The 15,423-nt window shown below is 37.9% G+C and overlaps 2 protein-coding genes across 3 annotated transcripts; one reads left to right on the top strand and one right to left on the bottom strand.

Moving 5' to 3' along the window:
* Positions 1-87: 87 nt before the first annotated feature.
* On the top strand, positions 88-7,105 carry LOC106169049 (magnesium-dependent phosphatase 1-like). Its single transcript, XM_087011006.1, has 6 exons — positions 88-252; positions 496-556; positions 861-971; positions 1,569-1,676; positions 2,076-2,161; positions 4,315-7,105. Exons 1-6 carry the CDS (start codon positions 222-224, stop codon positions 4,410-4,412), a joined length of 495 nt encoding a protein of 164 aa, XP_086867132.1. The 5' UTR covers positions 88-221; the 3' UTR covers positions 4,413-7,105.
* LOC106169061 (uncharacterized) lies at positions 7,091-14,037 on the bottom strand. 2 transcript variants are annotated; one of them, XM_013548353.3, is made up of 5 exons: positions 13,548-14,037; positions 13,077-13,171; positions 12,238-12,396; positions 8,871-11,657; positions 7,091-8,696 (listed from the first exon to the last, which is right to left on the bottom strand). In XM_013548353.3, exons 1-5 carry the CDS (start codon positions 13,571-13,573, stop codon positions 7,816-7,818), a joined length of 3,948 nt encoding a protein of 1,315 aa, XP_013403807.2. In that variant the 5' UTR covers positions 13,574-14,037; the 3' UTR covers positions 7,091-7,815. The 2 variants fall into 2 exon arrangements, with proteins under 2 accessions (XP_013403807.2, XP_013403808.2); XM_013548354.3 differs by having other exon boundaries at positions 13,077-13,197.
* Positions 14,038-15,423: the final 1,386 nt, after the last annotated feature.

The raw sequence follows: 15,423 nt of genomic DNA on the forward strand, positions 1-15,423 counted from the left end.
CCGAATAGTATCACTAGAAAATCTTCATATAAAGAAAGTGAATTTTATATTTACAAAAAAACACAATTTTACAGTAAAAGTAAACTCTCGTATGTCAAGTCATGTGATCGGTACAAAATGGCGGCGCCCACAAATACCTACCCCTGATCTTTACAACTTTGTGTTTGTTAAATAAAAGCCTCTTTTTAGCGACAAATAGGGTGAATGCCAGCCTTAAGAAGATGAAGCCAAGCTTGATAGTGTTTGATCTAGGTAAAGATATATTAATTATTTAGATATTTAAGTTCTGGAATGACTTTTAACAGCTCATAAGCAGTACATGTATATGTAGTACTATAGATTCCTGGTACAGTAGTAAAGTGTGTTGCCGAATGTTGTCATTGGCACTAATACCAATCTACCGTTGCTGGAAGTGTTATTAGGGTTGCTTGCTTTTAGGCATATTCATTGTCTTCTCGAATTGCAGCAAATTGATGATATATTTTACAAATTCAGATTATACACTTTGGCCTTTCTGGGTTGATACACATGTTGACCCTCCATTTAAAAAACAGAGGTAAGCAGGCATTGAATGTTTGCTTCTTATTTTTCTAATTCTTTCCTTTTAATTCATCTGAATGATGCACACTTATAGTCTGCTGCCATTTTCAGTAAGTTAAAATTAACATTATTGGTTTGATGTATTTGACACTCATGTTTACTCAACTTCTAAATAAATTCCACTCTCTCTTTCTCTCTCTCTCTCTCTCTCTCTCTCTCTCTCTCTCTCTCTCTCTACTACTACTACTACTACTACTATAAGCTATGATCATGCCTTTCCTGTTTTCCATAAAGCTACATTTTTTACGATTTATCTTCAGTGATGGACGTGTGCTTGATTTTCATGGGCGCCATGTCAAGTATTACAGAGATGTTCCACAGATGCTGAAGCAGCTGCAGCAAGAAGGATACACACTAGCCGTAGCTTCGAGGTGCCTTTATTACTTACTTATAACCCTGAGTTAAAGAGATTCTTTATTTTCAAATTCACATACAAATTATGTTGCTCACTAGTCTACAGTTCAGGGTATGATATTCACAGATTATATGAAATACAAAATATTGGTACTTCAGAAAAGAATAATTTTCAGATTTTGTTAAAGTTAATAATACGAAATGTATTATTTAACATTCAAAAAATACCCTTTCGATACCTTAGATAATTTGATGAATAGTTTTTTTTCTGTGCTCTTAATTTTATTAAAATAAACTTTTCTGTTGAATTTCATATCATATCTGCGGGAAAGGAAGTGTTTGATGTCAAATGTTTGAAAAGGAATGTTTCATAAGTATTTTAAAAGTGCACTTTATTCCACAGGAACAGAAAGAAAAACCAAGAAAATGGTACCTGACAAGTAAGGCAAAGTAATCATAGCCCACTGATTATTCAGATTGATTGACATGTTGACATAAAAGCTGATATTTAAATTTATTTCAGGATGGCGTGCACAGAGCAACCAGGCAGCCAGGAGGCAGAGATTCTCTCTGCATGATTCTCTTGAAAAAGCTAATGCTTACATTTATTTCAGGACATCGTGCACAGACGAGGCCAGGCAGCTGCTGAACTTATTTGACTGGAATAAATACTTCACATACAAAGAAATCTACCCAGGATCCAAGGTTGCACACTTCCAGAGGTGAGAGTTGATTGAATATCCATTTTGTTGATAACTTTCTGTATCATAAATACTTAAATAGTGCTTTCATTTCCTACATAATGAAGTCATTTTTTATTGATGATTCTATTTTTGTTAAGCTGTTTCTCATTTGTATTTGCATTAGAAGTGCAATCTAAGCAAAGTTATTTAATTGTTTTCACTTGACAGTCATAAATGTGACAAATTGTGTTGGATGTGACAGCTCATTGTAACTTTTTTCTTCAATTGTGATAGAGGGGATAGCTTGGTTGTGTTGAAACGCATTTTTCAGCCTTGAATGAGAATAGGTGTACATACCAGTACAAGGAAAATGTAAAATAAAGAAAAAGATAATTAAAATGACAAGAAAACGCATTTAAATATTACCTCTGTTTTCAGGTTTCATGAGCAGTCGGGTTTACCGTACCAGAAAATGTTATTTTTTGATGATGAACACAGAAATATTGTGGACTGTGGACAAATAGGTGCGTTAAAATGGTTGTTTTTTATGTAAGAGACTAATGATATAGAAATAATTCATAGTTACAGTACTGTATGGTGCATTAGGATCTAAAATGACAGTAGGCAATGTTAGCCTTAAAATGTAGTTCTGTATCTGAATATAGGTGTTTTTAGATTTCTGAATTTTTAATGTATTTCTTGTACTGGGTATATTTACAATGAACCCTACCATGCAGTAATTATAAATAATGACAGATATTCTCCATATTAATTAGAATAATTGCTTTTTACCCATAACTTACACAGTTTTGTACACTGCAATTTTCTGAGAAAGTTGACTTTTTACCCCTCTATTGTCCCATGTTGAGAAATGGCTTGGGTCCTAGATCAAATTCTTATTAAGAGGTGACCTTACACCAAAAGGGCTGTTCTTTTGGACAGCCATTCCTATATACGGACATGTTACAGTAGTTTCTTTCATAGTGAAGACCCTTGTATCAGATACATGTAGTGTGTCAGGATTTAAGATGCTTACATAGTTACTTAACTGGGATTGAAGGCAGTAATCTTTAATGATTAACATTTCTTAATAGTCAAGAGGAGAAGAGAGAGAGAGAGAGAGAGAGAGAGAAAGAGAGAGAGAGATATTCCCGTCAAAGTATATTGGTGGAATGAAACATTTTAACTCTTGATAAAATTTTTAGTGGCAATTCTAGCAGATTTCTGTTCTGCTTTTAGTAAAAGTTATCGTGCATTTAATGCCCTGTGCTGTATCAAAGACAAAGTATACTGTAACATTGAGATACAATCACTAACAGATTTATGCACATATAATATTATCTATTTTACTTTAGATGAAAGCACATTTATCTCAGAACAGATGAATGAAAAACTAGATCTCTAAAAATAACTTGTGATGTAGAGATCCCCATGGACTTTTTTTTGTTTTCCTTATTTACATGTACTGGTACATTAATAATGTATTACCAGGTCATTGGCTTTAAAACTTTTCAAATGCAGACCATTAAAATGCACTTATTGCTTCATTAAATCAATTATATACAGATAAAATTATAATCATATACATTAGGTACCACAAAGTGTAGTTTTAAACATAATTGCTTGTGAATCCATCACCAAATTTTGTAAACAAGACCATTAGTCATGTAGTTACACCTATAGCTCAGTATACTGTTAGACATTGCTGTCTCCATGTGATGATATAAGTACTGGTCGGATGATATACAAGTCTGGTGGCAGACAAGTCTGACAGTATAGCCAAAGGCAGACATAAATACTCCAACCATGTCCAGCCGGGGGCAGAAAGAGAAAATTCACACCATTGTCTCTCTTATGATTTATTATGGCTGTCATGTCTACTGAGATGGCATGACTTGATAAGAGATATCTCCACCTTTATTCTGTCCTGTTGTCAGTACACTGAGATTGACCGGTTGGGTGGACATTAGTGCAGACCCCTCTTGTATCAAGATGGCGTGATGTTGGTGCTTCGCATCAGCTGGCTTGATTTGAAAAATTATTATAGTTTGTTTGTAATGTACCAGTATACATTTGGTTGAATGCATAGATCTATGTGAATTGTGAAATGATGTATTGTGATTACTTAAAACAGAATAAATATAATGTATTGGGATTACTTAGAATAGAATAAATACATGTATTTTAAGTAAATACAATTAAAGATTTGCATTTTGTAAGGTATTTTATATTGTTTCAAAGGATAAAAAGAAGTTGATAAAATTTGGAAAAAATGTTTAAAACCTAGGCAGGTATGTCTCACAGTGCAGTCAGCAGTTAACCACATGAAATGTTCAGGGATGCTAGACAGGCTATTTTTAAGCAATTTCTAATATTCAAGAGCAGCCGGTAAAAATTTTATGTTAAAATTTTCACGATGATCTTTGAAATAAGAGATAGTAACAGCATAAATAGATATTTATCAGTGTTAGTACAAGTCAGGTACATGAACACATTGACTAGGAAGTGGCCAGTGTAAATATCTGTATAAAATGTGTAGACCTTACAGAAATATCTATAGAAATTGGCTCATCTTGAAACTTTATGAAAAAAATGTCCATATTAATATAATTAAATTGATGGTATAATTATGTTTGCCTTCTTCTTCACTTAATATAGTTTTAACTTTTGCCTCTAGGTGTCACCTGCATCCATGCAAAAGATGGCATGTCATTACAAGTGCTACAAGAAGGGCTACAGGTCTTTGCTGAAAAATCACAGGGACGTAAGACCTGACCATTGTTGTCTTTAGTTAATGTTAATGTTGACAAAATATATTATTTATTGATCCACAAACGTACAGAAGTAATTTGGTGTGCTTGTGTCAAAAAAAGCACCAGAAGACCGATCCATACATTTGAATTATTTTTATTCATTCATGCAAGGATTGCGTATTTAGATTTGGAATGTGATGAACATGCAGAGTCTTATTCACAGTCCAGGGAAGTTTTATAATTCTTTCATCATCTGCTGGCCATATAAACGTATAAGGTTATGATAAATTTATACATGTAGTTTACATATGTAGATATTTTGGATTCTTACTCTGGCCTTTCAATGCTATGAATATGACAACATTGTGTCCTCCTTTCTGATGACTGACTTTATAAAGTTTGTTGAAATGATGGGTTCATATTCTTATAATCCTCTTAACCTTCATGCACAATGTATGTCACTCATGGAGGTATTTATATGTGGAGAGAAAAGGCTCATTAACCTTTTTCATCTTTTGCGGAAATACGAAGTGCGCATGACAGGAACCGCGCGCCACAGGGGTCATAGTGGTCCTCTGCTGTTTCCAGCATGGCTATGCTAGGTGTAGATGATGTACAAGGTGCGCATATAAAAAGGTCGTATGAAGCGTGCATTGCTTTCTGTCAAACTAAAAAGGTGGCTGAAGCACAGAAATGCGTAAACTGTAGGCAAGAAACAGCTATTTGGACGGAGAATCAAGCAATTAAATATTTTCTTTCTCAGTTTAGATACGATGCGCTTTACAACTAGACTTCACCTAAGCGTCCAAGCCTTGGCTGTACTTTCAATAGTGATGACGAACTAAAGCTTCAGAGTTCTTTTAAATGCTTCCGATAATAAAGATATGCGAAAGAGACTCGTTATTTTTTTATATATAAAATCAAAATAGCCAGTAGACTCGTACTGAGTACACAGCTTTCAAGAGTGTGGACAGGTGCGCAGGCCTACGTCTTCACAATTTTGTACATGTATATATGCAAGCTGTGGCGATATCACCTCATTTACCAGCAGTGTCAATTCATTACGATTTTTATGTCTTGTTTGAAGGATATCTTAATAGATTTTTAAAGTGATAAAATGAAAAGATTTCCTGCATTGTTTCACTCGTAGCTACTGTGTATACAGGTAAACTGACACGCAGATCGTTCGTCGGTGAACTGATTAAATCGTTTGGTACCTGATGAGGCATCAGGTTCAATTGTTCGGTAAGGCGGGCGGCCACAACTACGACCTTTCCTCTGTAATTAAAACCTTTTAAGTGTTAAATAGGTGAGACAGGAATTCTCGACTCTTTCCCAGACGATAATTAAAGTTTACCGTGTCTTACTCTAGTATATGTACAAAATTTACGACAGGTAAAAAATGTCAGCCTTTCGGTCTGACAAGTATGAAAATTTTGTCAAACTGAAACAAAAACAAAATCATAGCAAGAGGCCAAATTATTTGATTTTTAAATGTTTTCATGCGTATTTTCATCGTTTTCAATCACAGACAATTAAATCATTCAAATAAAGTGTTTCCCACACATTTAAATTCATACTTTTCAACTATCTAAGACAGTTAAATATACGTAGGCCTACTTTAATACTAAGCATATTTGTATTACTTTACAAATACGTTGTTGGATTATGTTTATTATCCATTTTGTCTTTACCATACATGTATCATGTACGTGTAGCTTACAGAAAGGCTTTTCTGCATTTTTTGTATTTTCCAATTCTCTTGTCATTGAGTTCAGAAATAAATAACTTTTTATTTCGCCGATAACGCGTTCAACAAGAGCCGATGTACTTTCTTCTTCGTATGTCTCTGTTGATCTTGATAATATGAGCCCCGTTTGTACAAATCAGTAATAGCCTACGTATACGGGACTGAATACATAATAATAAAAATTTTATTAACGTCTCACGTTAAAAAAAAATAGAACCCACCCTGCTAAGGGTTATTAGAGACTAAAACCTGTGATGGGCCTACAACATTTAAAATGATCAAACGCGGTGCCCTGCTTTTGATCCAAACCTGCTATATTTTCCTTTCTTTCTACCATATTTTTCATTCTAACGGGTTTGTTGGGAACTTATTAAACCTCATGTGTCGATCTCGCTTACTGTTATTGTAGTAGCGGGACAAAAAGCACGTAAACCCAGCCATGGTTTTTAGCACCGCTGTAAGTGTTTCGACGTAGAAGGGCTCCCCTACCCACAATGCAATTTCCATTTCCGGAAAAGATGAAAAAGGCTAATACTATTTTTTTTTTGTTTTAACAAAACAAATTTTTAGTATCAGCAGGGGTGACAGTATTTCACTTGTGGATTTCTCAGGGTTATCTTCAAATAGACAGGAATAGAAAAATCTCAGTTTTGAATTAATAATTTTTGTATGGTGTTAAGTCGCAAACTCAACTGTTTTTTATTATTAGTATGGCTAACCCTGCTTGGTGAAGGACATTTTATATATTTTTCTGGTCATTTTTTTTCCTAATTAGCTTGCATATTCTTTTTCACAACAAAATACTTTTAAGTTTTTGGTCAAAATTATTTTACTTGGTCAGTAATATGAACAATGTATGAAATATGTTAGAAAAATGTTTTTGTTTTAAATATAGCTCTTTATGTATAAATTATGTAACAAATGCTAGGCACAAAACATTAAAAATAAAATGAATGTCACTAGTATTTATTTATTCATTATACAAGTCAAGTCACATCCATTTTAATAAATATCCTTCTTATAGCAAATAGAATATTTTGCAATAAATTAATATCGAGTTGGTTTCATAGAAAATTGTTCAAAATGGCAGACACAAATATATATAAAAAGTACAATGAGTGTCATTTGTAAATATTCATTATATAAATCAAACATCCAATATATGTTGAATACTCTCATCATTGCAGATAACATCAGTGCCAATTTTAATATCATTACTCTATACTCTTCACATCCATTAAAGGCCTGTGGGTTGTGAAGATGACATCAAACATGACGAACACTGTGGTTTTCACGGCAGATAAACATCAACATGTACTAAATAAACTGCAAACATGTGCTCTCATTGAAGTTACACTTACAAACATGCCACTGCTTTAATACAGAACAGTCCTACACAAAAGTAATTTCCCAAAAATATTACCTTGGCTATAGTGACTGATTTTTACCATTTTTGAAAAACTGCATATTGGGTCCTTATTCTTCACATTTATGAATAAAATTGATTTCTCTTCAAAAATGAATGGAGTTTGAAAAATGCTGCATATTTTTTCTTTCACAGAAATAAAAAAGTGAAAACTTTGGTAGAAAAATATAATGTGATGTCACAGTCCTTTGATTATGACATCACACTCCTTTCAGACATCAAAACCCTGTATGATGTAATAGGCTAACTCTACCTTCTACCTTGAAATAACTCCCTAATTCGCCCACTTCCTCCAAACACCTGAGACAGTCCTCTCTGGCCTGATTGAGAACCAACAGTTAAGGATGATTCCCCAACATGTGCACTCGAATCTGAGTTAGAGTCATTTTGAGAACTAACACTGGCACTGCTTCCAGTCCTTGATGAAGATGTGTCATTCTGAGGTGTTTTACTATGTAATTGTCTCCCTAGCTGCGGCACTGAACCAAACAGAGTGGCCAGGAACCGTCTGTCTGAATTACTTGAAGTGGCACCAGCTTGAGACACTTGCTCTCCAGAGCTTTGGGGAGTTCCAGGAGTATTTTGCACTGTGGGTGTCAAGGCCTCTTGCTGCACTTGGTCATCCTGGTAGTTTTGTGATGAAGACAACTCTTGTGCCGAGGAAGGCAGAAGAACACCACCAATTCTGAAGCCTTGAATTGGTTGTACAGGAGGAGGCACCTCCTCTGGCTTAGGCATTCCTATAGACATAGTCACTCCAAAGTCTGGTCTGGCAGGGGTTGGAATGGCCGTCACTTTAGCCTGGCTTAACTCGGGTGGTAGTTCAGGGCTAAGGTCTACACCTTCAAACATGCTGTCTCTCATATGAGGCGGTCTTCCTGGTTGTCTCCATGGTAGAGATGCTGCAGGGTTTACTGGTGTGGTGTGTGGGTCAGTGGTTGGGGTGGTTGAGGTTGGAACAGCTGATGTGGTAGATGGTGTGGCAGAACTGGTTTTCTTGGATGTCATAGTTGTTGGATGGAAGGTTGATGTGGCTGATGGAGCATTGGAAGCAGTAGTGGTTGTGACAGTGGAAGTTGTCGGAGGGAGGGTAGACATGGTGGTTGTAGTTGGAACTGCTGCTGGCAGCACTGAAATGCAGATGAAAAGGTGTTAACACAATGTATGATAAATAACAGCTGAGTTTTATATTGATTTTCCACAATAAAAAATAAATATAAAATCAAGCAAATATTTTGTTTACAATTGTTGACAGTCTTTAAAAGTTCTGCATCCCTACAAGAAGTTAGCAAAACCTGACATACCTTGCACAACTTGTCGAACAACAGAAGACTGGTTGGAACAATGGTTATTGTCCAGCTTCCATTTTCTTTGAAAGGATATTTCTTCACAGGGACCATCAAATATATCCTCGGGTGTTATTTCAGTTAAAATCGACTGCACCATGAGTAAATCAGTGAAGCAGCTCTGTGTCATGGTGGGGTTGTACATCGGGCGGAGTTCAGCCAAGTTTTCACACCTGGCCTGAACTACGTCATTGATGGTTATCTCCGGTGCCTTGAGTTCTGTGACACGGATCAATTGATCAGCATGGGCACTCTGACCGCACCCATCGGACACTGTCCACCGTCGCTGGATGGTCTTGAGACAAGCTGTCGTGTTCTCAGACACCACTGTGTCTGTGTAGTCCGTGACTGGATCCCTGGCCATGCTACTACAAGGTACTACAGTAGGCTCACCTGTCTTACTGACATCTATGACCTCTCCTGGACAGATCACGATTTCAGTGTCAGCAGGTGCAATGATAGATGGCAGCACTGGTTTGATGATGATATTCTGATAGGCAGATGCACTGACTCCGCACTCATCAGTCGTGGTCCATTGTCTTTGTATAGTCCTCTGACAGGTTTGGTTGTTTTCTGATATTACACTATCAACAAAGTTGACTGTGTTGGTTGCATTTGGATTGCACGAATGGACTGATGGGACCCCAGATCGGTCAGTGTCTATCACATCATCATCACAAGCAGCAACTTGGATGTCAGTAGGGGGAGCAACACTAGGTGGTGCTGGAAGCACCGTTATAATCTGATCCATTGATACATTGGAGCCGCAGTCATCAACAACACTCCAACGTCTCTGAATTGTTTTTTGGCAAGTGTCAGTCTCCTCTGATAAGATGCTATCCACATAATCCATTGTAGCATTATTGGCATCGAGGTGACAAGATCTAATTGTTGGCCTGCCAGTTCTGGAAGTGCCTATACTTTCACCGGGACAAGCTGTGACGTCACTATCAGCAGGTGGAACAACTGTTGGAGGTTGGACATTGACGAAGATAATCTGATCAACAACAACAGTGGACCCACATTCATCTATGACTGTCCACCTTCGCTGGATTTTCCTCTGACAGGTTTGGTTGTTCTTGGACATCACAGTGTCCTCATAATCCACCGTAATATTACTTGTGTCTGAATTACAAGACAGCACAGTTGGGGAACCAGTTACCTCTGTGCCAATGACATCACCATCACAAGTTGTGATCTCTGCATCCACTGGAACCAGAACAGTTGGTGGCTTGTGATTGACGGTTATTAGTTGATCATCCGTCACACTTGAGCCGCACTCATCTGTCACCATCCATTGTCTACGGACAGTTTTTTGACAGGTTTGGTTGTTATGTGATATGACAAAATCTGTGTAGTTAGTACTGAGAGTGGCATTTGCATTACAAGACTGGAAGGTTGGGGTTCCAGTTTCCTTGCTGTGCAGGTCCTCATCTCGGCAGATGGTGATCTCAGTATCCAGAGGTGCTGTAATTGTCGGCAGAGCTGGGTTCACCAAGATCAGTTGCTCCCCCTCCACCTCATACCCACACTCATCAGATGCCAGCCATGTCCTTTGGATCGTCCGTCTGCAAGTTGCGTCATCTTCCTTGACAACTTTGTCCATGTGGACAACTGTGATATTTTTGGAGCAGGAAAGGACCTCGGGTTTTCCTGTGTCATAGCCATCAAGTGATTCTCCTCGACACACGGTGATTTCTGTATCATTGGGTGCCTCTAGCTCTGGTGCCACCGGATTCACCACGATGGTCTGGTCGGTGGTGATAAGGGCACCACATCCGTCAGACACAGTCCAGCGCCTCTGTAATGTCTTCCGGCAATTTGTTGAATTCTCTGATATCACAGTGTCGTTGTGTTCAATGTGTATGGTTCCTGTGCTGGACTGGCAAGACTGAATAATTGGCTGACCAGTTTTGGCTGTTCCTATAACCTCCCCCGGACAAGCTGCAACTTCAGCAGCACCTGGTGGTTGGACGTTTGGTGCAGGGATAGTTACGACGATCATCTGATCAGCAGTAACGCTGGAGCCACACTGGTCACTCACTGTCCAAGTTCGCTGTACAGTTTTATGACAGGTTTGTGTATTGACCACAGCGTCTTGGTATTCAATTTTAAGAGCATCTTCAATTTCAGCACACGATTGTACGACTGGCGTTCCAGTTTGGTTGACATAAATAGAGTCGTCTAGGCACGCGGTGATATTAGCCACAGGTGGGGCGTTGATTGTCGGAGGTGGAACGTCCACGAAGATCGTCTGGTTAGCTTCAACGACAGCACCGCACTCGTCTTCAACCGACCACAGACGTCGGATTGTCTTTGTGCAGTTTGTGACATCTTCTGACGTTACTAAATCGCTGTAGTCGACAGTGAAGTTATTGGCAATGACGTCACACGTTTGGACTGTGGGAGTCCCAGTTTTATCAGCCTCGATGACGTAACCTGGGCAGACGCTTATTTGGGCGGCACTTGGGGCTGTGACTATTGGCGGCGCGGCGGTTACAACGATCTCTTGTACGGCGTATCCTTTTGCGTTACATTCGTCATACGAGAAAAACTGTCGGCGGAGAGTGTAGGAACACTGGAAAATCACAGTGGGAAGGTCCTGGTATCCCGCCTTGGTTATAGGACTGCAGGTCTCCAGTCCCGTGATGCCAAGAGGAGCCTCTGGGATGTTGTTGCAAGCGACGGTGGTGTCATCTGGCGGGTCTTGCATTTTTGGCGGTATTTTACAAGTAGCACAGGGGTCTAAAACCAAAAAGATGCGTAGTTATTTCCGTTCTAACCGAATAATTGATATCATTAAAATGACATTCGTTATCAGTTGAAAAGATAGACACTATTTATAGAGGAAATTTTAAATCCTCTTAAAGCTTAATTTCTGCCTTAAATTATTCATTTTAATAAATTATTAAAATATTAAAAGTGGATGGATTATATTTGTACAATTGACATGCATTTCTAATCATGTGTTATAATATAATATAATATAATATCCAGGTAAATTGATTTTATTAGAGTACCAGTAATAATTAATTGCAAGCAATTTCAGAGTAGGCCACAAATAGGCCACAATTGATAAGGTACACTAATAAAATGACAAATTTGAAATGTAATGGATGAATAAAAATATGTATTGCTGATATACATCCAAGGAGCTTGATTTGTTTTTGCCGTCGTCCTTATATGACATTACAATGGAAAGTCCGACTCCTGACCTCCAACTCAAATATCACCATCTGAGAGACAATGTGGTTTCTCGACATCTCATCATTACGGTATTACTGAACTGCCCATGGCCTCGAGCTTGTTTGTACGACGTACTCACCCTTACATGACCCGCACGTGTTCATTTCCAGCAGAGCCCTCCACCCTGTGCCGTTATGTTCCTGGCAGCACTCCCGCACACTATACACACCGCCAAAGATCTTAGAATTCTGGGTGTCTACTTCCACCTCACAGGACGATGTGGTATAACAAACGAATTCTGAAATCGAATCATCGATAAATAAAGAGAAAACAATTTTATTTATTTATTTATTTATTTATTTATTTCAGGGGCGGATCCAGAGATAAATTTATGACAGACTTCCATATTATCTTTGGTCATCCATCCTCCATTTTTGACAATCAAACGACAGAAACAAATTAGATACTCGTCAATATATACTTGAAAACAACATTATTTATTTATTTATTTATTTATAGATGAGAGATAAAAGTTAAAACATTTCTTTGTCCCCTTTTCATCGCCACACCCCCACCAGCCTCCTCGTAAAATTTGGTAAAGACACTGTTCTAAATATCTGACCTGATATCGTCAAAGATATCGTCAAAGCGAGTAAGTATAAAAAATTGTTAACTTGTGGAAAGAAAGCGAAATTATATAATTAAGTCAGTTGAGATTACTCCCTGATGATGGTGACTGACAGTCACAGAAATATTGAAGGTAATACCCACATATTTTATAAGCTCTTGATAAAAAAAATAATTTAAATTGATACATACAGAGCTAATGAAACTGTTCTCTCAGTTGAGATTACGTTTTAATTTAAGAGATCAGTGTGTGTGTGTGTGTGTGTGTGTGAGAGAGAGAGAGAGAGAGAGGGAAGAGAGAGAGGGGGGAATCGAGTAAAATGAAAAAGGAACAAACAAGAAGCCACCTACGCTGTGCTATCACGGCGGGGACGCTGCTCCAAAAAATCAGCCAGAAAACCACCTTTACAGACTCCATTGTAAGTGCCGCCATTTTGAAAAAGAGCCTCAAATATAATAATAATAAATTTACCTGAAATGTATGTCAAAGTCATACAGGTTGTAAGTTGTATAAACTATGTACAGTCAGATATACATGTAAACATTAGGTAACTTGTAGCCCAAAAAGCTCGAGTTAATATACAATTATAGAAAAATATTGTTAGCTAAATGTTGAACACTAAAAAGACCAAACCCAGAGTGAAAATATAAATGTACATGTTGAAATAAACTTAGAAATGAATTACCATGAAACTGAAAATAACGGTTGCCTTGTCATTTTAATTAAACAATTCACAAGGTGTTTTAAGTACGTTTTTTTGTCGTAATAGAAACAAACAATATTTTAAAACTTAAGTAGGCCTACCTATAGATTAAACTTACCAGTGGTGAGCGTTTGTCGCTATCATTAACGAATTTCTAAATGTGTACTCCAGATACTTGACTCCCCAATTAAAAAATGAGTCCAGTTTATCAGGAGGAGGAGATCTGGAAGAAGTGACTCACGAATATTTGGTATTGGTGAAGAAGTATCGGCGCGTGCAATCTACATCATTAGGCCTCGTGTCATCACGAAGTTAAGGCGGATAAACCCAGTGGTCGGCCGCATATTGATTGTATCGGGTAATTAATGAAGACAATAGCGTTCCAAAGCTCGGTCATATTTCTTGTCATACTGGTGCCTGTTCCTACCTTGACTGTACATCATACTTAATGATGTCATTAAGAGTTAAAATACTGACAGAAAGTTCGTCCACTAGGACAAACACTTGGTAACAATGACAGTGAATTACTGACCCTGAAGTCATTAGTCTTGTAGTCTTACCAACCGAATAATTCAAAACTTCCTCCGGTTCATGGTTTGGTGGTTTCTGCTTGGTATTTATTAATGGAGTGGAAGGTGTGAGGATGAAAGGAAATAGATAAGGTAAGGGCCACGCCCTTTCTCTGATGTTGTAATGACAGTACCTACGGGTATACTACCGGGGGCTGTAAGGGAAGAGGTACTGAGAGAAAAAGAGAGGGGGGAGAGAGGGGGGGAGGTGAGAGATGGGAGAGAGAAAGAAAAGAGAGAGAGGGAGAGAGAGAGAATGGATGGGGGGGGGGGGAGAAGGAGGGAAAATGAGAGAAAAATGAAAACGAAAGACAGTGAGAAAGTTGATGAAATACAGGACGGGCGGGGTGGGGGGGGGGGGGGGGGAGAGGCGTTACACACATGGTCACACTCTCTTACCGTATGTATTACTGCACCTATCGCTCATCATGTATTTACATCTCCAACATGTTATTCAAATAATGCTCTTCAACACGTGTTTCTTAGTAAAAACTTGTACAATTGTCATTTGTTTTTTTTTAACTGCAGATAATGGTTTACCGGTATTATCCAAGCACCTTATTACGTTCGGTACATCTATCGCGTTATAAGTGGTACTTTTTTTATTTTGTGGGTTGAATTCAAATGCCCATTGCTTCTTAAATTCTCGAAGTAATTAAATGCCTGTTGATGTGACTTACATTAAGTAATATCGAAAAGGCTAGTATAATAGAACAACTGAATTGATTCCATAAGGTTACACCTGAAAATGACACAGTTGAAAGGGATGAACGGAGATAGATTGTTTTTTCGGTTATTATAAGTGATTATTGAAAATACTCTTGGATTCACAAATAAATCAGTTTACAATTACAGTGTTGTTCATGTTTCACGAAATCTTATTGAGTTAAGTTTGCACATAATTTGCTTCAGAAAGTGTCGGGGTCGTGTTCCTTCCATGGTATTCTCATTTAAGGTTGACTGAAATTAGATGGACACAATGTGTGTGTGTGTGTGTGTGTGTGTGTGTGTGTGTGTGTGTGTGTTGGAGGGGGAGAGTGGACGAGGGTTGTCACATGATAATTTCCACATTATAAGTATCCGAAAATACAAATATTACTAGAAACTCTGAAACTCGTTTCTATTGTCAGTATTCCTCTGCTGTTTCCAAAACCACTCCGAGTCTCAGAGATTTCTGAAAACTCGTTTCAATTATTACAATAACTCTGCTGTGTACAACAATTACTGCTAAAATGGAGGCATGTTTCCAGTAATTTCTGATACGCGGGACGTCGGCAGTGAGATTGTTAAAAACATCTCGGCGTTCCCGTCGGTCGGGGTTGTTTGCCTGGTAATTATATTGGTAAGGTATGGGACATTACTAAAGACACAAACTTGGCAAGGATGGACAGAAATGTGCACGCGGTGAATAAATAAATATATAAA

The sequence above is a fragment of the Lingula anatina genome, chromosome 4 (genome assembly GCF_051362555.1).
Source record: "Lingula anatina isolate TDL-2025a chromosome 4, LinAna3.0, whole genome shotgun sequence".
NCBI classification, from domain to species: Eukaryota; Metazoa; Brachiopoda; class Lingulata; order Lingulida; family Lingulidae; genus Lingula; species Lingula anatina.

Excerpts from the sequence above, each read along its gene's own strand:
- LOC106169049 (XM_087011006.1), top strand. The coding sequence starts at position 222 with ATGAAGCCAAGCTTGATAGTGTTTGATCTAG. Across the intron at positions 253-495 it reads CTTGATAGTGTTTGATCTAG|ATTATACACTTTGGCCTTTC; the intron begins GTAAAGATATAT and ends TTACAAATTCAG. Across the intron at positions 1,677-2,075 it reads AAGGTTGCACACTTCCAGAG|GTTTCATGAGCAGTCGGGTT; the intron begins GTGAGAGTTGAT and ends CTCTGTTTTCAG.
- LOC106169061 (XM_013548353.3), bottom strand. The coding sequence starts at position 13,573 with ATGATAGCGACAAACGCTCACCACTG. Across the intron at positions 12,397-13,076 it reads CCCCGCCGTGATAGCACAGC|AATTCGTTTGTTATACCACA; the intron begins GTAGGTGGCTTC and ends ATTCGATTTCAG. Across the intron at positions 8,697-8,870 it reads TGTTCGACAAGTTGTGCAAG|TGCTGCCAGCAGCAGTTCCA; the intron begins GTATGTCAGGTT and ends TCTGCATTTCAG.